The sequence below is a fragment of the Halichoerus grypus genome, chromosome 1, assembly GCF_964656455.1.
Source record: "Halichoerus grypus chromosome 1, mHalGry1.hap1.1, whole genome shotgun sequence".
NCBI classification, from domain to species: Eukaryota; Metazoa; Chordata; class Mammalia; order Carnivora; family Phocidae; genus Halichoerus; species Halichoerus grypus.
The window spans coordinates 80,111,209-80,136,751 of record NC_135712.1 but is presented as its reverse complement, the minus strand read 5'-3'; the positions used below and the strand labels follow the sequence as shown (position 1 = coordinate 80,136,751).

General features: G+C 43.5%; 1 protein-coding gene across 7 annotated transcripts in view; it reads left to right on the top strand.

The window, feature by feature from the left end:
• MAP3K13 (mitogen-activated protein kinase kinase kinase 13) overlaps nt 1-25,543 on the top strand; it is a 161,010-nt gene that overhangs the window by 134,083 nt on the left and 1,384 nt on the right. For all 7 annotated transcript variants that reach the window (XM_078068190.1, XM_078068192.1, XM_078068188.1 and 4 more), the window contains 9 exons: nt 1,946-2,104; nt 4,496-4,654; nt 5,093-5,201; nt 11,486-11,595; nt 12,372-12,488; nt 13,188-13,325; nt 17,709-18,495; nt 22,166-22,236; nt 24,794-25,091. In XM_078068190.1, coding sequence (XP_077924316.1) covers nt 1,946-2,104; nt 4,496-4,654; nt 5,093-5,201; nt 11,486-11,595; nt 12,372-12,488; nt 13,188-13,325; nt 17,709-18,495; nt 22,166-22,236; nt 24,794-25,091 — 1,948 coding nt within the window. The remainder of the gene's footprint in view (nt 1-1,945; nt 2,105-4,495; nt 4,655-5,092; nt 5,202-11,485; nt 11,596-12,371; nt 12,489-13,187; nt 13,326-17,708; nt 18,496-22,165; nt 22,237-24,793; nt 25,092-25,543) is intronic.

Sequence of the window (25,543 nt, the reverse complement as noted above, 5' to 3'; positions counted from 1 at the left end):
GGATTGAGCCCCACATCGGGCTCCCTGCTCGGCGGGAAGTCTGCTTCTCCCTCTCCCACTCCCCCTGCTTGTGTTCCCTCTCTCGCTGTGTCTCTCTCTGTCAAATAAAGAAATAAAATAAAATGTCTAACCCAACACTTGTCACATCTTTAAAAAAAAAAAAAAGTCTCATAGTGAGCAGCACAAAAGAGGCCGAAGAGGAAGCTTCTAGTGTTTTTCTTTCTAGGGGCTTATCACCTTTTCTGACTTTCAGGGTAAATGATACCATCAGCTCTGAAACTATGTCAGATATCCCATGATATTTAAATCCATATGCATTTTCACCATGACTAACACCATTAAATCCAAATTTCCAAAGTATGTAAATTTTACATATCAGGTGCAAAACTAGGGGTCGGTTGTGGATGAAGGTATTCTAAAGCAGTTGTAAGCAGAGCCGTTTGGTAACTAGACAGCCGTGTGATACTGGCATGGAGAGGGACAAATGTGAAGTCCCTGGTTCAGAGAAGGGAGGAGAGAGACTGAGAAGTTTTCTGTTTTCTAGCCACCTCAATTCTGATACCTTGCATATCAAGCCTTTTTCTTATTAAGTCTCTAGATCATTAAGCCCCTGAAACCCTAACTCATTAACATTCTAAAGTTCTAAACAGGTTATTTCAAGTGAATTCAGTCTAGTTTGTAAGTATACTAATATTTTGAATTAGACTGGTACCAGATGTATTCATCTTTAATGCTAGAAAAGCAATTTCCTCCAGGTCACATTTCAGATAAATACCATAAAAAGGCAAACATGACTTGTGTGGAATCTACTTAAGCCTAAATTTATTCCAGCTTTTCCTTATCAACATTGGTGGAATCCCAGCATACTTATTAGCCTTTTAATGTAAAAATCCCTAGTGTCATGTGCTATGTGTGATTTTAGTTGGCCATCATTTAAACAGTGTTTTGTTTTGTTTTGTTTTGTTTTTATTCATGAAAGTCAGAGAGAGAGAGAGAGGCAGAGGCAGAGGGAGAAGCAGGCTCCCCGCCTAGCAGGGAGCCCGATGCGGGACTCGATCCCAGGACCCTGGGATCATGACCTGAGCCGAAGGCAGATGCTTAACCATCTGAGCCACCCAGGCGCCCCTAAACAGTGTTTTAAAAGAAGTGTTTTTTGGGGCGCCTGGGTGGCTCAGTCGTTAAGCATCTGCCTTCGGCTCAGGTCATGGTCCCAGGGTCCTGGGATCGAGCCCCACATTGGGCTCCCTGCTCCGCGGGGAGCCTGTTTCTCCCTCTCCCACTCCTCCTGCTTGTGTTGTGTCTCTCTCTGTCAAATAAATAAATAAAATCTTTAAAAAAAAAAAAAGTGTTTTTCTTAGTGGTTTGTCTGAGACTGGCAAGGTGGAAACCAATATTTATTGAGCATGGGTGTTTTACATCTCTTCTTTTAATTCAAGTGAAAATTCCATAGCCCATAATTCCTTAGCAAAAACTCTTGGAGGATTTCAGAAAGGCAACATAGTGCATTACCTCACACACCAAGCAAAGTCTAGGACAGCACTCTCTAATGAGCCACAGATGAATAAAATGAGTTTGCTTGATATAGATGAGAAAATATTTATACACCGTGCTCAGAGTTTTCTGCATGCTTGAATCGTGGGTAAGATCACTGGGACCTGAGTTGTCTCCATCTTACGATGAGAAAGCTGGCTTAGAAGAATCAGGTAGCTTGGCAGAGGTCACAACGTTAGCAAGCGGTGGAGGCAGGATGAGACCAGGGGGAGCTGTGCTGTGTGGCCTCCCGGTGTGAGTGATGCTCTGTCTAGCATGTAGCTAATGCCCCGGTGATACCGGAACTCACAGGCCGAAATCTACAAGGTAGGAGGCAGCACACAAAGTTGCCAATTACAGTCATGATTTGTATTAGTACTAATGATCTGGGTGTTCTCTTTATTTCTTTTTAAAGTGTTTTGGTGACTCACACAGATGCGGTAAAGATTTCAGATTTTGGCACATCTAAGGAACTCAGTGACAAAAGTACCAAGATGTCCTTCGCCGGCACGGTTGCATGGATGGCACCAGAGGTGATACGGAACGAACCTGTCTCTGAAAAAGTCGATATATGGTGAGCGGTGCCATCGTCCCGACGAGAAAGCCTTTCCCGCTTCACTGTATGAGTCCTTTCCTCCTCCAACACTTCTGCTTTCCCAAAGTATTCTTTAGTGTTACTCACTGCTGGTTGATTTCAGCCTCCTATTATCTGAGGTACTACCCAGCGTCATGATGAATGTGGAGAGAAGGATTGGAAGGGGAATTAGGGTGAATGTCTATTTAGTAAATCATCAGTTTGGGAGACCTTCACAGAATATGCTGAACTTTCTGGAAAATGGGAAGTTTACTTCAAATAGGCATTTGGCATAAAAGTCTTCAGGAGATATGTTACCTAATTCTTACCTTCTTAAATAAAATACATTAAACAAAGTTTACCTAGTCTTGGTGCCTCAGACTATCACTGAGTGTATCAGTGATGTACTTTGCTGTGATACGGTTATGTGCTTTAGAGCTATTTGAAGCGTATAATAGGGTTGTTTGCCCTTTTTGTAAACATCCCGTATGAGCTATGCTTTTTTATTTTTTGGCCTTTTAAAAATCTTTATCAGCTTTTCCTTTGAGATTACGAATCTTTACTATTAATAGTATATTTCCCTGTAGTCACTTTTCTCCCATCCTTAAAACCGGCTACTAATAACTTTTAGGCTTAAAACCAAAATAATAGCATGTGTTAAAATTACATGTAACACCAGAGTAAGTAAGATAAAGTAGAAATGTGGGATCATTTGTAATTTGGGTAATTATCACCAACATGTCCTCCTTTGGGATTATACCAATTACGTTCCCAACAGAAATGGATAAGTGTTTTCTCAGTCTCACCAACAAAATGTGCTAACTTCCTGGATTTTTGCCAACCATCTAGGTAACACATGGTGTCTTGGGTGCAGCTTTAATGTGCATTCCCCTTCTTATAACTTATAAGTTAGGTTGTACGTTTTTTCATGTATTTACAAACCATTGGTAATTTCTTATTTGTGAGCTATTCTGATCCTTTGCTAAGCTCTCTGATCTTGATTCTCATCAATTTATAAGAGTATTTTATATATTAAGGAGATTAGCCTTTTGTGTGTATGAATTATGGATACTTTTCACATTTTGTTATTTTGTTTATGGTGGAGTTCTTTCTCCATGCTAGGTTTTTTTTTTTTAAATGCAATTTAACTGATCAATGTCTCCGTTTGTGGCTTCTGGATTTCATAATTAGAAAGCTTTCACCAGGGGCGCCTGGGTGGCTCAGTTGGTTAAGCGACTGCCTTCGGCTCAGGTCATGATCCTGGAGTCCCTGGATCGAGTCCCACATCGGGCTCCCTGCTCGGCGGGGAGTCTGTTTCTCCCTCTGACCCTCCCCCCTCTCATGTGCTTTCTCTCTCTCATTCTCTCTCTCTCAAATAAATAAATAAAATCTTTAAAAAAAAAAAAAAAAAAAAAAAAGAAAGCTTTCACCACTCTAAGATTAGTAAAAAGAAAAAAATTTCCCATGTATTCTTTCAGGGGTTTATGGTTTCATTTTTTCTTTTCACATTTGAATTTTTGATTCATTTAGAATGTATCTTGATGTAAGATGAGCGATAGATTTAATTTTACCCTCAGTTGTCCCAACAGCATTTACTGACTAATCAGCGTTCCTGCACTGGTTTGGGATACCCTTCTATCATATACTCAAGTCCTATATGTATTTGGCCTATTTATGGATTTCTGTTCCCTTCCATTAGTCTGGCTGTCTATTCACACACCAGAGTTAATTACCGAAGCCTTATGATATGTCTTTTTTTTTTTTTAAGATTTTATTTATTTATTTGCTAGAGAGAGAGAGCATAGGCGAGAGAGAGAGTGAGCGAGAGTACAAGCAGGGGGAGCTGCAGGCAGAGGGAGAAGCAGACTCCCTGCTGAGCAAGGAGCCCGATGCAGGACTCGATCCCAGGACCCTGGGATCGTGACCTGAGCTGAAGGCAGCCGCTTCCTTCACCCAGGCGTCCCGCCTTATGATATGTCTTAATATCAAGCAGTGTTGATTATCCCTCACTGAGTTTCTTTTCCAGAGTTTTCCTGGCTGTTTCTGTTCTTCTTATGGCGGTATTAGAATTTTGAAACTGGGTATATATATATATTTTTTTTTTTTTTTAAAGATTTTATTTATTTATTTGACAGAGAGAGACACAGCGAGAGAGGGAACACAAGCAGGGGGAGTGGGAGAGGGAGAAGCAGGCCTCCTGCGGAGCAGGGAGCCCGATGCGGGGCTCGATCCCAGGACCCTGAGATCATGACCTGAGCTGAAGGCAGACGCTTAATGACTGAGCCACCCAGGCGCCCCTGGGTATATATTTGATTAAACATGAATAAAGAACTAAAATACCAACCAGTCTTTCTGCACTGTCTTTGGTACCTGTTCCTGGTACTACTGTAGGTCTTTCGGAGTGGTGCTTTGGGAGCTGCTGACAGGAGAGATTCCTTACAAAGATGTAGACTCTTCAGCCATTATTTGGGGTGTTGGAAGCAATAGCCTACACCTTCCAGTTCCTTCCACTTGCCCTGATGGATTCAAAATCCTTATGAAACAGACGTGGTAAGAAATCTCTTTCTCCTAAGATTCTCTTTTACCTTCTTCCTCAAAACCACGTTTAAAATTTCTCTGAAACCGCAGGGAAGTCTCCGATACGGATTTGGAGCGAATCACCTGGTTAAAGCCTGGCAGACTTGGAGTTATTGATAAATAAAGAACTTGGTATATCCTGAAACAGTAGGCCTTATTAAATGATAGCTATTATGACTTTACTAGTCCTAAGGGACTGTTATTATCAAACAGGCCATTGATCCTAGAGATTTCCATTTTATCATTACAGGTATCTCCTGATTACGTTTTCCTTTTGCTCTTCAGCATGTGCACAAGGCCTGAGGTATAGCCATGCGTGGAGCCAAAAATGTTTTCGATAAAGTAGAATAAAATCTTTATCCTCCCAGACACAGCCTCAGCAACGCACAAGCTATCTTTTCTAACTTGTAGGCAGAGTAAACCTCGCAACCGGCCTTCTTTCCGGCAGACACTCATGCATTTAGACATCGCCTCTGCAGACGTTCTTGCTACCCCACAAGAAACCTACTTCAAGTCTCAGGTAAGTCTGGAAGCTCTCCCCCGGTGTACTGAACACGCAGCTGGGGAACTCGTGGTAAAAAAGAGGAACGCTTAGAACCATTCTGATTCTCGTAGCAATTCTAGAGCTCTAGCCAGTGTGAAGCAATGGCTGGGACACCTCACACATGGGAAATTTTGGAGTTTTTTAAACACTTAAGATATATCATTATCTCATTTGAAAGGAACATGTGTCAGAATGTCATCCTCAGGGTAGTGAAATTGTTGAAGAGAAAAGAGAAATACTTGAATTAGAATTACTGCTGACCAGGGCGCCTGGCTGGCTCAGTTGGAAGAGCATGAGACTCTTGATCTCTGGGTTGTGAGTTCAAGCCCCATGTTGGGTGTAGAGATTACTTAAATTTAAAAAAAAAAGACTTAAAAAAAAGTTACTGCCAACCTTCATGAAAGGGTTGCTTCCCTTGTTTCCTTGAAGGAGAAAAATCTCAAGTATGGTGGAGGGAAGTTAAGGACCAGAGAGCCCAGGATAGAATTAGGCCCAGAGAGAACATTTCCCCTAACTCTATGTGTCACCTATTAGCACCAGGTAAAATATAATTTAATGTACCTGTTAGCCTTTACTGTCTTACAGACCATTCCAGACTTATGGCTTAAAATATTCAGATAAACTCCTTGAGAACTATTAACACTATTGCCTATCTATTCAAATACGTGTAAGTCTGGGGCACGGGAAAAGCAATCTGTCCAATCTCTGTGTTCGTGTTCAGAAAAAGACTTAGGCCCTTTTGTGAAATGAAAGAGAATAGTGAGTACTTTCTAGGGAATCTTTCAAACTTTAGGATACGGTTGCAACTACAGCTTTGCTTCCTTTCCCATGAAAGTATGCACACCCCAGTTTGGAAAAGCAGTTTTTGGTGAGAGTACTAAGTCACAAGCCATTGAGACAGTATAACTGTGTACTTGGAAAACTTTAAACTGGAAACCGATTTTACTTGAATGCTCCCAGAATGTCACTCCTGAAGCCAGCGCCACATCTTCTGAGTGCCCACCGTGTGCAAAGCACTGCATAGTGTGGCTAAGTGCCCACATCCAGTAGCCTCATTTGTACAACTCACGTTTACCAATACGTGCGGCAGTAAGATTGAACTCAGAAAAGTTTCTTTTGCAGCAAGAATATGAAGTGGAGAGGAAGAGGAAGGAGAGGAAGGGGAAGACATTACACTGGGCATCTTTTAATATTAATTCTTCCACATGTTTCTCCCAACATAAAATTTTACCTCTCCTTAAATAGCCCCAAATCTGCTATGCATGCCAGTTCCTAGGATTATTTCAGGTACTTACAAGCTGGTTTGTCTCTGGGTCTGAAATTCAGACCCTCTCTGGCTACTGATAAAGTTTTTATGAACTAGCTACTGAAGTACTAAGAAAAGCAACAGACGTGAGTCTACCCCTTGTCCTATGATCTTGGATAAGTCACTAAAATCTCTAAACCTCAGTGTACTCATCAAAAAAACCATGAAGATTATCGTGTCTTCTCTTCCTTATGGGGTTTTAGCTAGGACCAAATGAGAAGACAAAAATGCAGCTGTATTGGAAACTAAAGAACTGCTCGATTGTAAGATGTTATTCACTGCCCGCGAAGCTACAGAAATGAAGCCTCCTTTGGGTTGTTACATTCTGGTGAACTCCTGAGATGGACAAGGTGGCAGCTGGGGGACTCCTCTCCATGGTGCTTTGACTCCATGCCACTCGGATGGGGATGGAGCTGACTATTTAGCACCTGGTTTTGCTAGTCTGCAGTCTCATACCTGAGGCTTCCTCTCCCCCTGCCTGCTGACAGAGCCCGGTCCACATCCTGTCCGTGGTTGGAAGCCACGGGTCTCCACTTTCCACCAAAACTGTCGTCAGGAGTACTGCCAGGAGCCCAGCTGACTCCTTCCGCTGTTTCTCAGCAGCTTCTATAGCACAGATGAACACAGCAGCCGATTCCACTACAGTATTCCATTCTGCCAAAGCTGCTTCTCATTCCTACACAGTAACCTATTTCTCCTGGTATTCAACTGCATTTGCTATCAGTCTTTTTCTTTTTCTTTCTTTTTTTTTTTTTTTGTGAGCTCTACGCCCAATGTGGAGCTTGAACTCACAACCCTGGATCGAGAGCCGCATGCTGTGCTGACCGAGTCAGCCAGGCACCCCAGCACTGGATATCAGTTGTTAGAAAACATTTCAGTGGGGTCCCAGATCCCCATTGCTAGGTGGGCCTTGTGCTCTGCTTCTAAGCCCTTCCCCCACACTCTGCTTTGCACCAGTCTGGTTCCCTTTTGAGTACCACTGCGACCACCCAGAAATTCAGAGGCTAGGAATTGCAGACACACAAAGTTCATTATAGGGACAGACTGTACTCCTTAAAAGTAATCTCATCATGGGGCCCCTGGCTGGCTCAGTTGGAAGGGCATACAACTCTTGAACTTGGGGTCATGAGTTTGAGCCCCACGTGGGGTAGAGAGATTACTTAAATAAATTTTTAAAACTTAAGAAAAAAAAAACAAAACAATTTCATCACGAGCAAGTAGGTCCTTAGGTAGAGGCTGGGCACTCACCCGGGAAGGGAGTAAAGAGGATTCCTGTGCCAGTCAAGAGTTGGACTTGATGACCTCTTGAGTCTTTTCTGACTCAGAATCTCTGATTTCCTGCTACTTAGCCCCACAACACCCTGCTTCTCTATTCCTCCAGCTAGGCTGGAACTGGCTCCACTTCTTTTTTTCCTTTTTAAAAAATTGCGGTAAAATATGAATAATGCAAAATTTTCCATTTTAACCATTTTGAAGTGTACAGTTCAGTGACGTTAATTAAATTGACAACATTGTGAAACTGTCACCACTATTTCCAAAAGTTTTCATCACCCCATTAAGCAGTCATTTCCCATTCCCTCCTCCCCTTGGCCCCTGGTAATCTCTGTTCTACTTTCTGTCTCTCTGAATTTACCTGTTCAATCTACTGATTGAATAACTGGAAGGCTGGAGAAGACAAAAACCTTTTAAATGGGATGGCCTTTCCCAGGCCTTATCTAGGATATAAAAAGGATCCCACTAATGGTAAAAACCCAAGTTTCACTGGATTTTTCCCTTACCTGCTTCCCCGGGACTTGAATACCTTGTGAAGCACCCCCTACTCCCTCCCTTGACCCCTTCACATGCATTTGGAGGGAATCCCCAGTGAAGAGTGGGGATCTCAGTAACCTCATAGTAACATCTGCTCTGCTTTCCACTGACTGGCCTGACACAGCAGTCTCCTGCTGGTGTCTGCGAGGTATTACCTTGTGGGTTAGCTCTGTTTTCTGCTACAAGACCACAGGCCCAGCTGGCATCCACTGGATGCCGCCATATCCTAAGGCACTGCCTCACCCATCAGGAGCTGCCATTTCCTCCTGTAACTAAAGCTCTGGACTCCTCAAGATTCCAAAGCTGCACATTGTTCTATTTACACAATGAACTCTTCCAATTTCGCTGTTGAGTTACACTTGGTTAAAGGTAACAGAGCAGTGCTGGTTATGGCCCAGTGTTTTACAGATATTTTAATGAAACACTGGGAAATGCTCCTCCACTCCTATGATGGTGGCTTTGTTACAGGTCAGGTTCATGCAGGATTTCTCCTTTCTCTTGTGCCACATTCTCTCTCAGAGGCACCTCAGTCTCTGTGCAAACTGGCTTCCGGCCTACCCACCTTCCATTTCTTCAGATATGCCCAGACATGTCTGAACTGAAGGTTAAGTGCAAATTGGAGCTCCTATTATGTAAAGATTCTAAGCATGATGGAACTCCAAAATTAACCTCTTCCAGTAACACCATAGCTTTGGGGGAAATACATTATGAATCAGGACCTGGGGTTTTCCCACACATCCTGTTCCCTCTTCATGGTGGGGGGGGAGGGGGGACTTCTTTTTGAAAATCTACTTTTTTAATAGGTTTCAATATTCAATCTTCAAAAGGTTCTCTTTATTTCCATTCCCATAAGCTAGATATTAGGAGGTTTATTTCCTCAAGATTTTCAAGAATTTAAAAAAAAAAAAATCTGTTCTGTGACAGCTGATTCCTGACCACCAGAGGGAGATATTCCTTTTCCTGGTCCTTTCTTTAGGTATTGTACTGGTGTCTACAGATATGTTTTTGCATAAAAGAGGACACTTTAAGGCCCAAACCTGGCCCTCTCCCTTACCTTTTTTTGGTCTAACAACTCTTGATTGTCAATCTTAGGCTTCTTAAAGCTCAGGTATTCTTCCTTCAGACTTTGATCTGATGATTGCAAGAACAGCATTACTGGAGGCTCAACCAAACTTGCATTCATTGCTTAATACTGTCAAAGACTGTTACCAAACAATGGGCAGCGCATTCTGGATCTGAGTTTCTGATGACCTTCACTTTCTGACGACCTTTACTTTCTGATGACGTTGTTTGGCAGGTTTGGTCCCAAAAGTCAACTGACTGACAGAAATCTTTCTCCAATGGTCAGTCAATATATATATATATACATATATATATATATATATATATATATATATATATATATATATATATATATGAAGATCTAGCATATTATAAGCAGATAAGCAGGATGATCACTTTCTAAATAATTACAATATAATTTCCTTTATAAAAGTAAATGAGAGGGGTGCCTGGGTGGCTCAGTTGGTTAGGCGTCTGCCTTCGGCTCAGGTCTTGATCCCAGGGTCCTGGGATCCAGCCCCACGTCAGGCTCCCTGCTCAGCAGGGAGTCTGCTTCTCCCTCTCCCTTCTACTCCCCCTGCTTATGCTCTCTCTCTCTGTCAAAAAATAAATAAAATCCTAAAAAAAAAAAGTAAATGATAAACAGCAAATTTGGGGAGAAACCTTCTGTAATTTCACAATTACTTAAGCATGACTTCTTCCATGATCTAGAGAAATCATTTTAAACATGAATCTCAAGGTAATAGAATAGCTCCAGAGGAAGAATATTTAGAGGCATTTAGTTATACATTTAGTCTTTACTGGAAATTATCTTAATCTCATTAGCTTCTTGTGATTGTAATTTATATGTAATTTGAGGAGACATCTCCTTTAGCTGTTTTCTAGAAACTGTCTGTAGACTATATTCCAGCAGAGGTTTTTCTAACCCCTAAAATTTAGATAAAATTGGCTTGGAATTCCATGCCTTGTGGAAATCCCAGTGTCCTAACATAGTCTGTGAATTCCTGGGAGATTTATAATTTCATGGTCACTCTCACTCTGCCTTCCTAAAATTTTTGGGCCCCATCCCTGCCATTTTGTGGTTGTTCCTTTATCTTTATCCTGTCATTGACCCAAACATGAAGTTCAGCACCTTTTCTTGATGTCTAAAAAAAAAACAAAACACTCATCCAAAGTCAAAGGTGAATGTCAGAGACTTTATTAAAGTTTTTGGAAATTGGAAGAGGCTTACATTTTGAATAACTGAAATCACATATTAGGTATTCATCCCCATTCTAAAAATTTTGTCGAACTACTACATTGTTTAGCCATACTTTTTCTCCTCCTCTTTCTCTTTTCCTGTTCTTTCCCTCACTCCCCAATTCCTGTAGAATTCCCTATGTTTTTATTCCCGAGTCCTGCTGTTCATGCCCTGTTCTTCTACTCCAAATATTTTTTCAAGATATTTTCTTTTTTTCTTTTTAAGATTTTATTTATTCATGAGACACAGAGAGAGGCAGGCAGAGGTAGAGGGAAAGGCAGACTCCCCACAGAGCAGGGAGCCTGATGTGGGGCTCGATCCCAGGACCCCGGGATCATGACCTGAGCCAAAGGCAGATGCTTAACCGACTGAGCCACCAGGCGCCCCAAGATATTTTCATAAACAAAACCTAAGAGAAATTCTGGTGCCAATTAAACACGATCATATTCTCACTGGCACGTACTTATACCAGATGGTTAGAAGAGCTCTCTTTTTGGCCAGGCCATCTCAGCCATCATCTTCACTTAAAACTGAGCTCTCTTGTTCCAGAGGTGATGGCCAGTATGCCGGCTGTGATATTTCTGGTGGCCAGTATGGCAAGGAAACTGGAAAAGAGATGGCATCCCACGTTGGACTAAATACAGAAAATGAGGTCATGGTGGGGGGGGCTGCAGATACAGGAGCATGAGCTATTTTGCTATCAACTAATATTTATTGAACGTTTATTCTGTAAGCTCTTCAGTAAAAACGTGTAGGGGAATACCATCCCGCGCCTGACCCTATGGTTTTATCAGGGGCTGAAACTCCTCGGGTACTAACAAATTCTATTTTGTCCTCACCCAGGCTGAATGGAGAGAAGAGGTGAAAAAACACTTTGAGAAGATCAAAAGTGAGGGAACTTGTATACACCGATTAGATGAAGAACTGATTCGGAGGCGCAGAGAAGAGCTCAGGTGGGCTGCTCTCTCCTCCACCTCGTCTCATCCCTAGATCTGCAGATACTGGCAGGAACTCGCTTTGTGAATCACCATTTCACCTTCTACACACCTTTCACCTCTGCTACTTCCTGTTAATTCTCTTTAAAAGTTGCCCCCAAAGTGAGCCCTCCTTTGTCCCACTGTCCCATCCACTCCCTGTAACTTTGTTATCCTCCTTTAATATATCTCTGCAGCCAGCGCTCCTGGAGCCATGCTCTTTCTTCCTTCGGTGCCTGTCCTAGGTGATGTGGAAGGCAGCGCTTTATAAGATGTAGTTCCTGGTCTCAAGATGCTTATGACTGTTTGAGGGGTACAAAATGTAGCCATAGATACCCATCGTATTAGGCAGGATCTGTGCCGTAGATAAGTACGGGGCCAGGGGGTCAGCCTTAATTGCATATTTCCATGAACATGAGTATATTATACAGTATTCTTATTAAGGTATTGTCAATGCCTCACAGACAAAGGCTACACATTATACACAAATCACAATCTGATTTTTATCTGTGCCTCCCTCTGGCTATTCTGTATGGCTGGATGTGGCCCCTAAGGATAAACCAAGGGAAAGCTTGGTTGCCCATCTCCCACTCCATCTTGTCCGAGTCATTACATCAGACAAGGAATCCTTAAATTTAGACAGCCCTCAGACAAATGCTTTTGAGATAAACCATCCTGGTTCTTATTTCATTAGAACTGTTCTTTGTTCTCCCCCAAGGTAGTCAGCTTCGCTGATCCTCTCTTTTCTTTGATAGGCATGCTCTGGATATTCGTGAACACTATGAGAGAAAACTTGAGCGGGCTAATAATTTATACATGGAACTGAGTGCTATTATGCTGCAGCTAGAAATGCGGGAGAAGGAGCTCATTAAGTATGTATCCAGACTTCTGTCTGTTGTTCCTGAGTCGGGTCTATCAATCAGCCCAAATACTGTTCCACCATGTTGGTACTACTCAAACCTAAAATGGCAGATACTTTATTCACTCACCCAGCATTCCTTAAGGGATGTGCTGTGCCCAGGTCCCTTCCTCGGTGAAGTTTCAGTTGGGTGGAGTTGCTGTAGAGTTTGTTATAGAGGAATGAGCATTTGACCAACATTTGCAACTTCACCCTGCCAAAGGGCTCCAGGAAGGGAGTCCTCATCTCAAGAAATCTCAAGAAAAGCTTGGTGTGGATGAGGGGGAGGCTTTTGCCCCCTGGGGAAATAAGGTGGCTGAGGAAAGTGGTTTAAGGGATTCTTGACAATGACAGGAGACCCCGGTCGGTGGTCCCGACCAAAACAATAACTGAAAATAAGTAGGTCTTCTACTGTGTCTCTCATGAGGTATGTTGGGGGAGGGAAGGTCAGCCCCTGAGTGCACCAGAGAGTGGAAGAGCACAGTGAAGTCAGATTAGTTGAATTGAGCATCTTTTTTTTTTCCTTTTAACCTGAATTGTAGTGTTGTTATTCAAATAGTGTGTATCTGTTAAGGGTGACCAGAATCTGTGAGTGGAATTAGCCTGTGAAAACTTCCTGCCCATCTTTTCTGTCTGCCGTGACTGAGCTGTGGCTCTTCCTTTCATTCCGCAGGCGTGAGCAAGCAGTGGAAAAGAAGTATCCTGGAACCTACAAACGACACCCCGTCCGTCCAATAATCCACCCCAATGCCATGGAGAAACTCATGAAGAGGAAAGGCACGCCTCATAAATCAGGGATGCAGACCAAACGGTGAGACATCTGGGCCAACCTGACATTCAGAGAAATGGGAAAATATCCCCCAAAATACATTATCCCGTGATGGTGTGTCCACTCTGTAGCTCATCACGGGCACCCTTGCCTCTAGATAAAACAGAGTAGGAAAGTGAGAGGATGTGTCATGAACTCTAGGAATCTAGTTTTTACTCTCTGAGACGTACATATTTATTGTCTTAGCATGGCATAGGGAAAAGAAAAATAAACTGAGGACCAGGCGGACGTGAATTCAAATCCCAGCTCTGCCTATTATTACAAGCTGTATGATGTGGGCCGTGTCACTTGACCTCTTTCAGCCCCATGGGTAAAATGGCATAATGATCACACATGAGATTTCTTTTTCTCCTTTTGACTCCTAGTGCACAGAATTGGGTTAATCATAATTCTTGTTTTATGCGACATTGATCCACGTGTGTCCCACTTTTACTTACTCATTTAGTTAGTTCTTTTTAATAATGTAATAAGTGCCTGTAAATCCACTGCCAAAAAACAAAAGCAGGGGCTCTGATAATTACCTGTACCTAACCATGTAGGGCCCCTCATTGTATTCCTGCATGGGATTTCTGCGAAGTTTAAATAAGAGAAATGTGAAATCACCTTACAAATCACAGGTGCTAAAAAATGAGTTTTTGTATAGTTAAAAAAAAAAAGGAAGATTACCCTTTCCTTTACAATGCATTTTCCTTATACTAGTTTAATATTAGAATGCTCTTCCAGTCAGTTTTTATTACCAGGCTCTACTAGATGCCCATTCCTCCCAAATAGTGGAGAGTGGATTCTATTCTAGCCAAGTTAATGTAAAGGAAAGAAATGTCCCTAAAACCTGGGGTGTAGACCCAATGGTCTACTGTAAAATGCAGTAAGAATAAAGGTCATGACAAAATGCAAACAAAGAATGTATTTTAAGGCTTCCAGAATGGCAGCCATACTACCATAGCATGACTAATATAAATCTAAACTACTAAAGAGTAATTATATGGATTAATTCCAGTTTTGCTTTTACTTCCCACCCCCGATCACCTTCTAGTCAAGTTCTGAGAAATTGCAGATGGCACCTGGCAAAACCCTCTGAGGATCCCAGCACCTCTTTCTTTTAATGTCTTAATTGGAGACTGAGTTCACCTGCTGGCTCCTCCCTGCATTCTGCTACAGTTAAAACTAAGAGCTTTGGAGGAGAAAATAGTACTGTTTCATTTTTCCAAATGTGAGCTCATGTTTACTTTTACTGTTGGCTGTGAGGAATATGTTTGGGAGAGTTTGCCATCACCAGCAGATGCTTAGTGGACAAGCTGACTGAACTCATGCAGGAAGACAATCTGGAATGGGTCTTTGAGCTGCAAAGAGTTCTGCTCTCAGTTGATTGGCCCCTGGAGGATGTCAGTTACAGATTATTTGGACAGTCCAGTGATTAAGTCAGAAGTCCAGTGACCTGGGAGGAGATCAGAGAGGGAAAACCATCCACCATCCTTTGGCCTAGGTGTAAATGTGGGTTCAGCTGGGGACTAAAAAGAAGAGAATCAGACTCAATTATGGATCCACAAAGCCTGTTACAAGTGAGTGTAATCCAATACAATGGTCTAAATACTCATAATAAGGAGAGGCTTGGAATGGGGCAAGAACTATTCCTTAATGTCAAAAGACTTGAGTGCCAGTTAGGAGTTCTGCCGTTTACTTCCTTTGTGATGGACACAAGCCAATTAACCTCTCGATCCCTCAGTGCCTTTATCTGTAAAATGAATATTGGAAAAATGAATAGTAGGAAATAAGTGTTTTATATACTGTAAAGTGCTTTGTCAACTGTGAAGTGCTGTATCATTGTTATTCTGTGATTTTTGCACTGCCAGGTTCAATAAAAGCAGCCTTCACCTGACTTAGGACACTTTCACCGCAACCCTCTTCTAGATCCCACCATAGCTAGTCGCTGTGTAAGTAGATGCCCCTAACTGGGCCTCAGAGGGCTCTCTTGCCTCAATAAAAGCCCCAGGACCTCCTCAGTCCACAGACTTTCTGTGGCACAAGGTGGCCAGCTGACCACAGAACCATGAACCTGAGACAGGAAGATGCTCACAGCAGCACAATACTCTGCCCACCTTGTCATAGACCAGTATTACCTGGGACTTCTGTGCTCAGACAAGCCTTTAACTGTTCTCCCAAAAAAAGAAGGAAAACACATCTCCTACAGCCTCATGCTGGCTCATTTCCTATTCACATGTGGTCCTCATTTCAGCACCACATGAGAGTGTGTTAGAAATGCAGACTCTTGGGCCCCATCTTAGACCTGACCGACTCAACCATTTTAATAAGCCCTGAGTGATTTGTCGGCACCTTTAACCTTGTCCTCTGAATCTCCAATAAGCCAGTCTGGGGATTAGGAGAGACTTCTTGTCTGGATTCTGCTGGTAATGCACTGTGAGACCATGAGCCACCTTGGGTTTCGGTTTCCTCATCACATAAGGTAGAGGTGGGACTATATCTGTGGTTTTCAAGCAAGGTCTGGGACACCCTAGGGCTTGCAGAGAGATGTCAGGGATTATTGCAGAAGTCGAGAGGACAAGGAGGGGGAGCCCAGCAAGGAGGGGCTTCTGCTCTCCCCTCCCCCCAACTGTCCCACTATATCTGGGGCAGGGGCGGGGGGGGACTATGAGATATAATTGACATATTATATTAGTTTGGAGTGTACAACATAACCTCTCAATATACATATATATTATGAAATAATTACCACGATAAGTCTAGTTAACATCCATTCATCACCACAAATAGTTATATATATTTTTTCTTGTGATAAGAACTTTTGAGATGTCTTAGAGACTTTCAGATATACCACGTGGTACAGCTGACTCTTGAACAACACAGGTTTGAGCTGCACAGTTCCACTGACATGTGAATTTTTTGCAATACAGTACCATAAATGTATTTTCTCTTATGATTTTCTTAACATTTTCTTTTCTCTAGCTTACTTTAAGAATACAGAATATAATACATATAATATACAAAATATGTATTAATCGACTGTTTATGTTACCAATAAGGCAGCTGGTCAACAGTAGGCTATTTTTAAGTTTTTTTAGAGTCAAAAGTTATACCTGGATTTTTGACCAAGATTATACTTGGTCCAAGTATAATCCAAGTTATACTTGGATTTTTTACCCAAGGGGCAACTGTACTATTAGCTATAGTCTCCAGGCTGTACATTACATCCCTGGACTCAGATATTTTATAACTGCAAGTTTATACCTTTTGACCCTCTTCCTTCATTTCACCCATTCCCCCACCCCCCACTTCTGGTAACCACCAATCTGTTCTCTTACTATATCTATTTTATATACTGAGTTTCTCATAATTCATTTGAGAAAGGCATCTGTTGTTAAAAAAAAAAAAAAAAAAAAAGTCTGGGTCCTTCAGCTCTGTAATCTGAAGATTCGTGTCTGTTTGGTTCCAAAGAAGGAAGGCAGTAGTGGTGCTCTCTGGTGTCCTCGAGTCTCCACCTGTACCCGTCCCTCGGTTCAGAAGCCATTTATTGTTTGCCTGTGCACCCTGAAATCAGTGTGTGCTCTGGCTCGCTCTTGCACATGATCTGCATGGCCAGCCCAGGGAGCACTCGACAGCAGGACTAGGAGAGGAGCCGGGACCATGCCAGACCACTCCTCACAAGCCCTCTTGATGGCTCTGTCCAACCTCCTAGGCTCTGTACTGTTTCCCTCTCCTCAGTCCCCACCCCATTTCCCCACTTCCTTAAACATGGTTGAGTACTGAGTGTGAGCAAGGCTCCCTGCTAGTGTCCTTCCCATACACAGATGGATGGACAGAGTCCCAGACCTCAAGCAGACCATGTCTAGACCAAAGTCCCTGAATTTGGCCTCTTGCCTAATTAACCTGAGGTTTCCTTCTCTTGTGCCAGATCCCTGTGATTTGTGATCTTCTGTGGGATCCCTCTAGATCCATCATCGGACAGATTCCTGATCGTGGGCAAACCTTTGCCTCTGCCTTGGCATGTTGGCACCGGGCTGATAGCTGAGGTTATAAGGAAGAGATCTAGAAACCTGTAGGGTAGAATTAGACTGTAAAGGGGATTGGGTACCTCAGCTAGTGAGGCACAGAATAAAATCCAGAAGGAATGAAGGAACCATAGGTGGACATCTAGGTTGTTTCTAATTTTCTGCTATTTTAAACTAGAGTATATAACATAACGTCCTGGAAACACACATCTTCATGCGCATCTGTCATCTCCGTCGGATAAATCTCTGCATACGTGCCTCCTGTTTCAAGGGGTGTGTGTATTTTAAGGTTTGGGTTACATTTCCCCCAACTTGCATGTGTTTTCATCTGTTTAAAACGAAATCTTTCCTTCCCTCCCAGGCCAGATCTGCTGAGATCTGAAGGTATCCCCAGTGTGGAGGTGGCTCCCACTGCTTCCCCTTTGTCCGGAAGTCCCAAAATGTCCACCTCAAGCAGCAAGAGCCGCTACCGGAGCAAACCACGCCACCGCCGAGGGAATAGCAGAGGCAGCCATGGTGACTTCGCAGGGATCTTGAAAAACCAGCCAGCGCAGGAAAATTCACCGCATCCCACTTACCTACACCACGCTCCGTCCCAGTACCCTTCTCCCCATCACCATCATCCTCCGCAGCGGCAGTACCAGCAAGCCCCTCCTGCCGTGTCTCAGAGTCACCATCCCAGACTCAATATGCACGGACAGGACATTGCGACCTGCGCCAACAACCTGAGATATTTTGGCCCAGCAGCAGCCCTGAGGAGCCCACTCAGCAACCATGCTCAAAGACAGATGCCTGGCTCCAGCCCTGATCTCATCTCCACGGCCATGGCAGCAGATTGCTGGAGAAGCTCTGAGCCCGACGAGGGCCCAGCCGGCCCCTGGGGCTGTTGTCAGGCTGAGCCTTATGAGCCCTGCCTCCAGTGCAGGCCAGAACAGTGTGGGTCCCTAGACATACCCTCTGCTGAGCCAGTGGGGAGGAGCCCCGACCTTTTCAAGTCACCAGCACACAATCCCCTCTCGGAAGATGCCCAAGGTTCCGAGGAAATGGAAGAAAATGAATTCAAAGGCTGTAGGTCTGCGTCATCCCTTGGCATCCCTCATCACATCACCCCCCCAATGCTACCTCGAAACACAAGGCCCCTGCAAAAGGTAAGCTGTAATGACAGCCTCAGCACGGGATGTCAGAGCCCGTCATGTGCGCGTTAGAAAACCTGCATTGTGCGTCTATTTTGTAAAAGGAAGAGATGACAAAAGCATGAACAGAGGTTTCTTTGACTTTCAATAATCTCTCGCCCCACTGCTTAAGGGATAGATTAGAGACTGTGCTTTAGGAACTACTGAACCAGAGGACCGATTCAAATGTATCTAATTTAGAAATAGATAAATAACCATATACTAAGGATATGTAATCAAAACTAGAACTACCCTAGCCTAGTCCTGATGGATGTTGCAAGAAGGAAGGATCCCATTATAAAACAAGTTTGGAAAACATAGTATTCTCTGTCCCCTCTTGGAGATTCCTAGTGCACATCGACAAATCCTAGGCTTTAAAAAATCATATGGTTCCTTGTTTAATCCAGCATTTCCCTCACCTATTTGGCCGTAATGGCTTTAAAAATAACATCTATTAATATCCCATGGAATTAGCTTTCTTCACAATGTATTTTGGATGGGTGCCTGGCTGGCTCACTCGGCAGAGCATGTGACTCTCGAGCTTGGGGTCATGAGTTCAAGCCCCACGTTGGGTGTGGAGCTTACTTAAGAAAAAATAAAAGATTTTTAAAAACCAATATATTTTGGAAAACACTGCCTTTATGAATAACCATCATGACCCAGTGAGGTCTCCATCACTGAAACCTGTTCCTCTCCTCCTCACCCACTGGCTGCCTAGGGTTTATGAGCTTGGAGGCAATCTACCATAGTGAACCTGGCAGCCAGAGAGATCTGAGTTCAAAGCAAGGCTCTTCCACTTAGAACCTCTGTGAACATTGGTGTCCTTGTCTATAAATGGGGCGCATAGTGGACGCTGCCTCATTGGTTGATGTGAAGATTAAGTGAGTTAACACATATAAAGCACTTAGAACAGGACCTGGCATGTAACAACCTTCCAAAAATGTTAGCTCATCTTGCTAATGAGTTAAAAATAAGATTATGTGTGAAAAGTGTTTAGTACAGCGCAAACACCCACTCAGTTCTCAGCATTGCTTCATCTCGTCAGCATTCATCAGGAGTGCAGTTGAAGGAATGAAAGGGTCTAAAATGTAAATTAGTATGTTTCAGTCAACTAGACATTTAAAAGAAGTTGACATACCTGTCAGGATGGCTAGAATCAAAAAGACAAGAAATAACAAGTTGGAGAGGATGTGGAGAAAAGGGAACTCGTGTGCACTGTTGGTGGGAATGCAAACTGGTGCAGCCACTGTGGAAAACAGTATGGAGGTTCCACAAAAAATTAAAAATAGAAATACCATGTGATCCAGTAATTTCACTTCTGGGTATTTACCCAAAGAAAACAAAATAACTAATTAGGAAAAATATATGCACCTCTGTGTTTATTACAGTATTGTTTACAATGGCCAAGATATGGAAACAACCGTCAATGGATGAATGGATAAAGAAGATGTGGGGTGTGTGTGTGTGTGTGTGTGTGTGTATACATACATTCATACATATATACAATGGGATATACTCATCCATAAAAAAGAATGAAATCTTGCCATTCATGACAACATGGATGGACCTATAGGGTATTATGCTAAGCAAAATAAGTCAGAAAAAGACCAGTACCATATCATTCACTTACAGGTGGAATCTAAAAAAAACAAAACAAATGAACAAACACAAAGACCCAGAAATAGATTCATAAATATGAAAAACAAATTAGTAGTTGCCAAAGGGGAGGAGGGTGGGGGAATGGGTGAAATAGGTAAAGGGGATTAAGAGGTTCAAACTCCCAGTTACAAAATAACTCACAAGGGGTGAAGAGTAAAGCATAGGGAATATAGTCAATAACGTTGTAATAACTGTGTAAGGTAACAGATGATAACTGTATTTATTTTGGCAAGCAGAGAATAATATATACAATTGTTGAATCACTACGTTACACACCTGAAACTAATATAATACTGTAAATCAACTATACTTCAATTAAAAAAAAAAAGTTGAGGCTCCGAGCTACTGTCTCAGAACTGTGTTTCTTCCCCTACATACAGTGCTGCTGCTGACAAAGCATTCCCAGAGATTACATTGTGTTTTGGGTGGTGAATTTGGGTTCATCTGTTCTCTGCTCCCCCCACCCCTATATGGCCAGTAACGTGTATTTTTTTGGTAACAACTTTATTGAGATATAACTCACGTATCATAAAGTTCTCCCATTAAATGTACCACTCAGTTCTTTTATTCACAGTTATGCAGTCATCACCAATTTTAGAATATTTTCATCATCCTAAAAAGAAACCCTGTACCTTTTAGCAGTCATCCCAGTCCACTCTTGAGTAACATGTATCTTTGAACCATCCTAATGCCATTTTGATGCACTCTGTGGGCTGGCAGCCCAGGGAGCACACACCCTATACATTTGGCCTCATTGGAAAAGTACTCCCACAAGGCAATTCAACTTCTCTTGACCGAGATCCACTTCCACGGTGCCTCGGGTAAATGTTCATCTTGGCAGTCAATATAACCCCATGCCTGTCCTTTCTACTCAAAAAAGCATATCAGAATACAAATGGATAAGAGTGATGGTATATTAAAACTGACTTTAAAAGTAAATTATCCTCAACCTTTGGTATAATTACTTGGACCCAGTTACCCACCTCACAATGGATGGTACTAATCCAGTGCATCATGATTCTGTGGGTAAGGACAGTTGATTTTAAGTTTGGCTTTTCTTATGTTCTTGAAGAGAGATGGACTCTTCCCGGTGAAGGAAGATCATCTTCTCAGACAAGACACTTACTCAGCCTTCCAGATCAACCACAGAGCCCTGGCAATCCCAAGGCCTCAGATATCCCAACCAGAGCTCCCCCATCCTTACCAACATGCTGACTCCATAATGCACTACGCACCTGTTTTGTATTCATGGTGAAATGAGAAATACGGTACAAGATATGGTTTGACCCTCAAATAATGTATGCCTTAGCAGTGCAAATGAGCATAGTAACTATAATATTAGTGAAAAGGTGATTGGTACATAGAAGGGAAAAAGTAGTTTTTGGGTTTTGAAGAACTGAAAGAGCACTTCTTGGTGGAGTCCCTATGTCAGGGCCTGGAACCATGAATGACAATGATTACAAGAGACTGCCCCCAAATCCAAGACCTTCTCTCTAGTTTCCCCTCCCCATCACTCACCTTGGATAGTCTCATGGAGTCCTTACCTACTGGAGGGCAAAACTCATTTACTCGGTTCTGTGTGTCTTCCAGCATCTAGGACAGAGCCTGTCCTCGTGGACACCGAGGAAAGGTTGCTGAATGAAAGTATCTATGTTTATTTTTTTTAAGATTTTATTTGAGAGAGAGAGCACAATCAGGGGGAGTGGCAGGTAGAGGGAGAAGCAGACTCCCCGCTGAGCAGGGAGCCCAATGTGGGGCTCAATCCCAGGACCCTGGGATCCTGACCTGAGCTGAAGGCAGATGCTTAACTGACTGAGCCACCCAGGCTCCCCTGAAAATATATATGTTTAAAGATGACACTCAGCAAACTGCTATTCAGTGCCTTCTGATTATAATTAAATCTTTTACAAGGAGTGTGTGTGTGAGAGAGAGAGAGAGAGAAAGAGAGACAGATTGAGATAAAACTCTTTCTCCTTGTTCTCCTCAGAGTGGAGATGACTCCTCTGAAGAGGAAGAAGGGGAAGTAGATAGTGAAGTTGAATTTCCACGAAGACAGAGGTAAAACCAACAAACACATGTACTGCTTTCCGGGTAATGGGGAAAATCCTGAGTTTGGCATACCTCCTGTTCAGTCATAGGTCACCTTCGAACAACCACCTTATCGGGAGATTCGAATTCACCATTCCTGTTTTCCCATTGCCACATTTTGGCCGCTCACTATGCATGGCGGATCCTAGTTCATCAGAATTCATTTCTTAGGAACTTCAAGATAAGGAACATAAATTTGAATTCAGGGTTACAATTGAGAATGGAGTGGGCATTTTATGAGAGATGGCCATGCTGTTTTGTGGATAATTTGATGAGTTTCTGGTGTACCTTCCTGTATTAGTCTCTGGCTGCTCTAATAAAATACCACAGGCTGGTGGCTTAAATAATGGGAATTTATCTTTCACAGTTCTGGAGGCTGGGAAGTCCAAGATCGGGGTTCCTGGTGAGGACTCTCTTCCTAGCTTGCAGACAGCAGCCTTCTTGCTGTGTCCTTACAGGGCTGGTGTGGGGGGAGAGGGGTGGTATGGAAGAGAGGGGTGCGGAAGGGAAGGGAAGGGAAGAGATCTTCCTCTTATAAGGTCACAGTCCCATGGGATTATGGCTGCACCCTTATGATCTCATTTGACTTTAATTACCTCCTAAGAACCTATGTCCAGATTCAGTCACACTAGGGGTAGGGCTTCAACATATGAATTGGGGTGGGGGAGGTGGTGGACACAATTCAGTCCATAGTACTCTCCATGCCTTTGGATAGTATGCCTCAAGTTAAGTATAATTAATTAGGTTGAGTTGTCCTTCAGCCCAGCCTTAAAAATAGCTTCCTGTCTAGCCAGAAAGAATAATTTTGCTGGTAGGATTAAATTTAAGAAGGACCACATCCCCCTACTTCTAGAAGAAGAGCTGCCTTCATGTAGGAGTAGGGAAGCTAGTTTTCCTCCAAGAAAGCCTTTTCTGTGAGTACACGGTCTGTTCTTGAAGAGTAAAGCTCTAAGAACCCTCCAGGAAGGCTTGTGTACCTGCCCAGAAACAGGAATTCTCTGCAAACCAAGAGACTCCTTTGGTAAATTGTATTCTGGGTCCCCACACTGCACAAAAATGAAATCTGTTCTCATCCCCTGAGCTACTCTTGCCACATTGCTATTGCTACCTTATTATCTCCTTGGTTTCTCCTACGCAGTGAGATTGGATCCCAGTAAAATGTCTTTTCATTCTCTGAACTCACTCTACTGACATCACAGTTACATTACTTCCAGCTTTGTTCCCATGAAACACCATGAACTCAGCCCACTTAATGGCTTCCTGCCCTTAGCTGCAAATTACATGTATGTTTTTACTGCATGGTTTTGCTTTTCATATTATAACATTTTTCTCGCTATCTCCTTTCTGTTACCAGCCTTGAGATGTTGTATGAATCCTACTTTAATTTCCCTTTCCCACATGGGCTCTTTTCAGGTGTCCTTGATTCCCCCCGCCGACCACCACCACTCCCAACCTCAGCCTATCACCTGGCCTGGTCAGTGGCAAGCCTCAGATCATATGCCATCAAAATCACTTTGTACTGAGAGATACAGAAAGATCAGACAATGACAGAGGAAAAAGGCAGTCTTCTTTTATTATTTGTTTTGAAACCAACGTAAGCTAACAGCATTCTTATTTACTAGTCTACTTATAAACAACGGGAAAGAAATGAACTTTTGCAAATTATCCCGCCCCCTGCCTGCCCCCCACAGATTTGGCCTCATCTGAGCTAAACTCACGTGTTAACTGGAATGAGCCATTAACTGACGAGGCAGTGCCCCCAGCTGCAGGGTGAATGTTCCTTCCAAGCTCATCCCCACTGGGGGTCAGCTGACAGGGCAAAGGCACTTGGCCTTTCAGGGCTGCCATGCCCAATAGGCAACGCAGCTGGGGTTGAGGGAGAGGTAGAGAATGACACGGAGCGGGCTTTGAGTAGACCCAACCCAAGCTGCAGCTCTGCCTTCTCAGGTGATGTGGCCTGGAACAAGCCACTTTCCTTCTCTGGCTCCAGTTTTATGTCTGGGAAATGAGTTAGGCCAAGAATCTCCCAAGACTCTCTTACGTGTAAGAATCTGAGAGGTCTGTGCATAAGAAGCAGGACGGCTCCACACCATGCGTGCGTGTGCACACCGTGACCCGACCGGCTGAGGTTTTCAAAGACCAGTGGTAGCCATCGGCTTTGGAATATAGTGTTTAGCCACATAAACATACAAACCAAATGAAAAGGGCGAGTCACATTTCCTTCTCCTTTGCTTTAAAATTAAATAGTGTCCATCTATCTGTATTTGAATCTCCCTCAGGGGTCGGGAGAAACCGAGATGACCTCTTGGCGAGGCTGTGATTGACAGGCGAGGGAAGCGAGGCTGTGATTGACAGGCGAGGGAAGCGAGGCTGTGATTGACAGGCGAGGGAAGCGAGGCTGTGATTGACAGGCGAGGGAAGCGAGGCTGTGATTGACAGGCGAGGGAAGCGAGGCTGTGATTGACAGGCGAGGGAAGAACAGCAGTTGTGCCTGTGATGAAGATCCTCTGGTTCTTTGTGGTTCTAGGCCCCATCGCTGTATCAGCAGCTGCCAGTCGTATTCCACCTTTAGCTCTGAGAATTTCTCTGTGTCTGATGGAGAGGAGGGAAATACCAGCGACCACTCCAACAGTCCTGATGAGTTAGCGGACAAACTTGAAGACCGCCTGGCGGAGAAGCTAGATGACCTGCTGTCCCAGACGCCAGAGATCCCCATTGAGATATCCTCGCATTCAGACGGGCTCTCTGACAAGGAGTGCGCTGTGCGCCGCGTGAAGACGCAGATGTCTCTGGGCAAGCTGTGCGCAGAGGAACGTGGCTATGAGGTGGGGCTTCTCCCTCCTCCTCTCCTCACTGTAGCTCTTTGGGGTCAGAGCGTGCCTGGGTCCCTACGGCCTTTATAATTATTAAGTATATGAGATAAAACAGGTGCCTCCAAGAAGTAAGTAGAGTACAGAGATACACAGAGCTCCCCAGTAAGGGCAGGTCTCCCAAGTGAGACTCAAACATCGAACGGCTCAGGCCTCCTTCATTCTAAGATTAGGTCAAACATCACCTGCTCCTGACCCCGTCTCGCTCCTCCATGTCCCCACCGTCCCCTGGATGATGCTCTCATAGCACATGGGACGCTCGAGGTCTTGCACAGCACAGGACTGTCCCTGTCTTGGGAGGCAGGATAGCATGGTGGCCAAGAGTGCACACCCAGCCTCCGACGGCCTGGATGCCAAGCCCAGTTGGGGTTCTCTCCTGGCTGCCACGCTGGGCCAGCTGCTAACCT